At 36.7% G+C, this 6,746-nt stretch overlaps 1 protein-coding gene across 1 annotated transcript; it reads left to right on the top strand.

Moving 5' to 3' along the window:
* The first annotated feature begins 538 nt into the window (after positions 1–538).
* irf10 (interferon regulatory factor 10) lies at positions 539–6,737 on the top strand. Its single transcript, XM_067527533.1, has 8 exons — positions 539–996; positions 2,843–3,038; positions 3,305–3,381; positions 3,961–4,018; positions 4,938–5,030; positions 5,132–5,518; positions 5,760–5,878; positions 6,347–6,737. Exons 1-8 carry the CDS (start codon positions 826–828, stop codon positions 6,449–6,451), a joined length of 1,206 nt encoding a protein of 401 aa, XP_067383634.1. The 5' UTR covers positions 539–825; the 3' UTR covers positions 6,452–6,737.
* The last annotated feature ends 9 nt before the right edge of the window (positions 6,738–6,746 follow it).

Genomic DNA, 6,746 nt, shown 5'->3' with positions numbered 1-6,746 from the left:
GAGAAGAAACCATATCAAACGAAGGTGAAGCCTCTGAGGGAAAAAAAAAACCCCTCACACCCACGTACTTTCATTTTCACATGAATCTTTCAGTATGATTTGTACAGTTCATGTTGCTGTGTGTGTGTGTGTTTGTGTGAGTGAGTGTGTGTGTGTGGGTGTGTGTGTGCTTGGACTGTGTGATTAATACTCCCTGATGTTGTCATGCCCACGTACTGATTCTGCTGTGGGGGGAAATGAAAGGAACATTTCCAAAGAAAACATAATATGATGTAGTAGCTGTGTTGACTCCGGAGATGAGTTTTCATTATACAGACAACTCCCACCCTCCGCTGATTAATGTCATTTAGGGGAATCACTTATGTCATACTTTTACTTAAAAACGGTGGGCAAAGTAAAAGTGTCTGTAAAGCAAGTTACTGCCAGATGAATTTGATTTGTCAGTCCAGTGACCTGCTCGTATTCGCCTTCCCTCAGTCTGCACCTTAGAAAAGATTGAACTTCGTAGCAACGAGCAGTGGGAAACCGAAAGTATTAAATGAGTTGAAAGCTTTCGCTTTCGCTTCCAGAGCTCAGAATTGCAGTTACGACTTCTCCATTTAAGTTTGTAAGGTCTTTTTGTCTAAAAGTTTTGAAAACTTTAATATATTATCAGTCTACAGTTTTGGGAGTAAAATACTATTTAAGCGTGAGAAGCTTCAGAATAAAGTTCCTACGTTTTACCAAGCTGGTTTTTAGGTTTCAGGGTGATCGAGTCACTTTGCACATGTCTTTTCTGACATTTGAAAGTGGAATTTTTTTCCTGTAACACAGCATGTGTTGAAGATGGAAGAAGGAGTTAAGCTGCACCTGAAAGAGTGGCTGATAACCCAGATAGAGAGTGGGAAATATGAAGGACTGTGCTGGGAGGATGAGGAGAAAACCATGTTCAGGATCCCTTGGAAACACGCCGCCAAAAAGGACTACAAACAGACGGAGGATGCGGCTCTGTTTAAGGTCAACTCTTTGTTTCATGTTCTGATGCATTTTATGTGGAACTTATGAATTCAGCTATGGCTTTAAGTCAAAGTGCCATTTTAAGGTTTTCATTTTACAACAGGAAAATGGATCAACCACAAGTAATGTGTGCTAAACCCACAGTTTTTAATTATTAATCTATCACAGTTTTATTCTACTGGGTGATAAAACAACACCTTTGCCAAATCTAGGTCATGACTAAATCACACGACAAGCTTATTTTTACATATCAGGCCTATTAATGTAATTGTGCGCCTGTAGCCTACTGCATATCCAGTTTTACCAGAAGTTCCTCTGATCCTATTTAGTTCAGAGGTTACATTTGCCTGCATGAAATATTAAGTGATATATGTAAATTCACTTATTCTTATTATTAGTATTACTATATCCTTTTTAGGAATCATGAAGAGATTTGAGAAACAAACAGCCTTTGACAAAAAAACAAAGCTTAGCTCTGTTTGTGCCACAGAAGTGTTGGATACTGGCTCAACAGTAATATACTGTGTTTATAACCTGTGGGAAGCTGTGAAGAAAAAATATTTTCATTTATTCCACTGGGGAAAATACATGTTCACACTTTTCTGTGTGGAACACAGTAGGAGGTTGAGAGTCTAGTTAATACAAGTGCTTCTTAAAAGTCACAAGGAAGCCAGTATACCAGTATGTAAAGCACGTGAATGAATGAGTCCGAAAATCATTGATTGCTAAGTATTCAACCTTTTAAAGTAACTCACCTAATACATCATGAGTAGCACAGTTAGTTCAGTGAATATCAGCTGAGAACAGTGAATGCATTTACAGGATTGTAGTACATACTGTATATATACCAGTATCTGAAGGTCCAGTTACTGGTTAATCAGTATTCTGGACAAAATCCAATGAAGTCAAAAGAAAACTCCAATCAACTTATTATAAAAGGAGAAGTCAGGGGATGGATTCAACAAAATATCCAAGTCACTGAATTCATTTTGAAGTTCACTTAAATGTTTTATTAAGAAATGGAAGGAATATGGTACATGTGTAACTCTGCATAGAGTTTCACATGTAACATAAAGCAGAGTAAGACACTAGTGGGGGAAGTCACTGAAACGTTTGTGACTCCTGTCACATGAGCTACAAGCTTTAGCAGCCGAGTCGGGAGAGAATAAGCTTACGTAAACTAACAATTGTTACATAGGTTCTTGTGTTGTCAAAGCTTTATGGGAAAGTGAAGAGACTAGATGTTTAACCACATCTAGCGTTTGCAGAAGGGAGACTCTGAAGACAACTGCAAGAAGGTCTGTGATCTTCTGTGCTCTGGTGGAAAATGTGACGCAGTCTGCAAGAGAACTGCAACATGAGAATGTTGACACGAAAAGTTCAGATTCAATGTTAATAAAGGAAAAAAGGTGAAATCTTCAAAGGAAGATGAATACCTTTAATTAACAATAAATTAACTAATTTAAATTAAATTAATTCATTGTTATATTCAGCTTAGGGGACAGATATTCTTCTGCACTGGACAAAGAAAACAATCTAAACCTATAACTAAATAAATTGGTGAATTTAATATCTCATTCGCTGAAGTTAATTTCGATCATGCTAGACTTATGTGCATTTAAGTGCATTTAACAATCTGTACTAACTTTACTAATTTGTTAATTAGTAATAGTTGAATAACTTCACAATTTTAAATTAGATTGATGACTCATATTTTTTCAAGATTCAATAAAGATTTTCTTACTGTAACTACTTCAACAAGTAGTTTATCCCCAGTTTTTTTTTCTTCATTTAATCAGAATTTGTTTATGAATAACAATCAAATGTTTTAATATTTTTCATTCAGGCCTGGGCAGTGTACAAGGGCAAATACAGGGAGGGGAGGGATAAAGCTGACCCCACCATGTGGAAGACGCGTCTTCGCTGTGCACTTAACAAGAGTACAGATTTCCAGGAGGTCCCTGAACGCAACCAACTGGACATCACTGAGCCCTACAAAGTCTATAGCATCCAGCAAGACATTGGGTCAATTAGGCCCGCAGGTAAAGCCAAAGACATGTTTCTTTTTCTTTCTCAGTCATTTTTAAAATCTGTTGAGCTTGTCTTGATATTGAACAGCAGGAGGTATTAAAAAGCAAAAGCACAAACAAACAAAAAACAAGACATGAAATGCAGTATACTGAAAAAAGTTTTGAATGTTTTTATAATCAAAGAATAACTTTTCATCAGTCCAATACATTTTCTATGTATCAATCTTCCTGGGTCTTTTACTTTCCCTAATATTTCCCCTGCTTGTTTCTTTCCTCAGAGTCCATGCAGATGAAGGATCAAATAAAAATCCAGGCTAAGAGGTCTCCAAAGAGCCCCAATATTCTGGACAGACAGGTAAGCTAAGATGTACTGCAAAAAAGCTGTAGCTTAATACCTCAAAGTTACTACAGTAATATACAGTATTGTATGCAACTCTTATAAGAGACACAGTTTTCAACAACAGGTGAAGACTAAAGCTATTTGTTATACAAATGTCATTATTTCTTTATTCTTTTCTTTAAAAAGTCTATTATTTATTTGGGGTTTTGGAAAAAAAATTAGAGATGAAAATCAGATTTTGATGGTATAAGTTTTGTTTGTAAATAAATATGAAAAGTTAGTGGAGCTAATATACGTATTCACAGTGTCCTCAGGTCAAATATGTTTGTACTTTGTCTTTTCTTGCATTCAACGTTTTAAAATCTTATACCACAAATATTACTCTGTATATATTGTCCATAATTAGCACTTGAGGTGATTTCTTTCCCTTTTGCTACTTATTTTATATATTTGCCACAAGACATCCTCATCTGAGGAAGACTTATTGTTAAAAGTGCCTTTTTGCAGCAGGATCTTCATTATTAAAAACAGATTAGAAAAATAATTTATAAACCCTAAGCTACCTACCATTTTTGTTTTTTTCTGTTTTCATAGCTTCACTATCAAGATGAATCATTTAAAGCAAATAAAAAAGAAGAAAAGCCATTGACTGGTAAGGGTTACACACAGACCAGTGCTGCTCACAAACGTACTCTTATGAAGAAGAGTGTCCAGTATTACAGACGTAAACAGACATCAGTGTAAATATGCCCTGTTATAAGTTCCAGGCACAGAATTCAGTGTTTTATTTATGTAAAACTACAGGTTTATTAAAAACCACATAAAGTACTGAAAGTAAAAGTAGTATTTATATTCATTTTACATCAACAAATCTAATATTATGGGATTAAAATTATTGATACATATTCACCGCTGATAATGATAGAGCTTATTTCACAACTTATACCATGTTATGATGATCATAAGTTTTTAATTTAATAACTATAATTTTTGTTATTTTGCTTTATACTGCTTTCTATAGCCTACTGCTTGTGAATTTCAAATTAATTATACTGTGTTTTGTCTTACAATCTGAATCTAAAATGTCAAATGACTCACATGAGTCTAAAAAGTAACTAGTTAGTTATTAAATAAATTTAGTGCAGTAAAAGTTGGGAAAAGTATTATATTTGCCTCGATAATGTAGTTAAGTCAAATTATGACGTAACAAAGTGTAAATACCCTGGTAAAGTAAAAATACCTTAAAAGTACATTACAGTACTGGTGGTGCCCATAGATGTCAGAAAGACAATCCTCTACTACAAAGTTTGTAGCTGTTTGTATCATGTTTGTATATTTATGTGTGACAGTGACACAGGGGGTTTGACCTCTTTGGCCCAGACATTTGGACATTTGGACATTTGGATTGCAATACGATTTCACACATAGGTCTACGGAAACCCACAGCTTACAAAATATTTCTCTAAATCTAAAACAACGTCCACACTTGTTAGCACACATTTGTCGTTAGCTTGCCTGAGAATGCACTGAGTCTCTGTGTCTCTGAGTCTCATGTCTCTGTTCTGCTTCAGTGGATTTAATGAGGGAGCACATGTACTGTGACCTATCAGATAAAGTTCACAATCAGCTCCCTGCCTTCATCAGCTCTGCATTTACTGTAACAGGTAAGATGATGTATAGATTACAGAGATGAACCAACTGAACATGCTGCTGGTCTTTGGACTGAATGAGATGAAAATAACAAATATTCATTTTGTGTGTGTAGACTTTCGAATGCAGGTAATCTTGTTATACCAGGGCCAGAGGGTAATGGAAGTGACCACCACGAGCCCAGATGGGTGCTTCATCTTGCAGGGCCATGTTCCCGTAGGAAATGAACGAATTTATGGAACCTGCACCACCCAGCAGCTCGTGTTCCCTACCCCGAGTTCTGTATCCCTGCCGTCATGCATGGCTGAAGCAATGAATCGCCTTCTTTGTCACCTGGAGAGAGGTGTGCTATTATGGGTGGCCCCAGATGGGGTGTACATCAAACGGTTTTGCCAGGGCAGGGTGTATTGGAGTGGTCCCATGGCTCCACACGCCGACCGACCCAACAAACTGGAGCGAGAAAAGACCTTCAAACTGCTTGATATACCCATGTTCCTCACTGGTAAGAGTGCATGCAAACCTTTCATATAATAAAAAAAAAGAATATTAATAATACCTACTAAAAAAGATTTTGAATTAGCTGCTTCTTTGTCACATCTCGCTGGACTACAAAATGATTCATTCAAAGAAACAAATTGGGATGCAAGGAAGTAAAAACATGCCAAATGTTGCATTTGTGTTCCATGCAAAAAGGCAATATGTTTGTACGATCTGTCTGAATGTTTTAAATAATATGTGTACAGGGCTTCAGAGCTGTCTACATGGGAAAGGGCCTGCACCTTCTTGTGAGATTGAACTCTGCTTTGGAGAGGAGTACCCAGACCCCAATGTACTGAAAACCAGGAAGCTGATCATGGCACAGGTTTGTTACTGTGAGGGAAAGGGGCTAAGAATTTCTTTCTCTGTTTTTATGTTGTCTGCTCTTGAACCTTTTCTTTGAATGAAGATTGCGTTGTGTATGTAGATGTACTTCCAAAAAAATATATTTGCCCTGTGAATCAGAGTTTGGTTTAAAAATATTTCACTATCATATTAAGATGTTTTTTCGCCCCTAAAGACTTGCAACAGTGCTGAATATGCCCTTTAAATTTTTTAAACATTATGAGCCCGAAATGACTCTTCAGGTGAGGTCTGTTAACAGTCTAAAGGCAGAAATCACAATTAGTTTTTTGGACTTAACACCTTGACAAGAAAGCATGTACACTGTCGTGTGGACAGTACATCCATCATCTGAATAGAAACTTAGAATTCCAGAAGTAACATTGTCAGTCACCAGCAGAGGTCCTCATCATCACACTGATTGTGTAATACACTGTGTACTGTTGGCCAGGTGGTGCCCCTGTTTGCAGTGGAACTGCTGCAGATGTACAACTTGGGAGAGTCTGAAGAGAAGCGGCCAACTCTGAGCTCCAAAACAGAGGAAGAGAACATGTAGGATTGCGGGGACAAACCTACCCTGCACCCGGACAACTACACAAGACACCTAATATTAGAACAAAACAGACATGGCGTTATCAGTGAAAATGTATATACAATGACAGGGCTACTATTTGTATCTAAATATATACAATACACAAAGGGAAATTTAAAGCAAAGCATTATTTAAAACAATATTTTTTACCTTTTATTGATTTTATTTTGCCGTCAATCCTGCAGCCAGACTGGCAAGACTTTTGAGCTGTGAAAATGAAAATGAAAAGCAATAAAACATGTACATTTTATGTTTGTTT

This window comes from Channa argus, chromosome 13 (genome assembly GCF_033026475.1).
Source record: "Channa argus isolate prfri chromosome 13, Channa argus male v1.0, whole genome shotgun sequence".
NCBI lineage: Eukaryota > Metazoa > Chordata > Actinopteri > Anabantiformes > Channidae > Channa > Channa argus.
The sequence above is the reverse complement of the archived record's forward strand: the minus strand, read 5'-3'. Positions and strand labels throughout refer to the sequence as shown.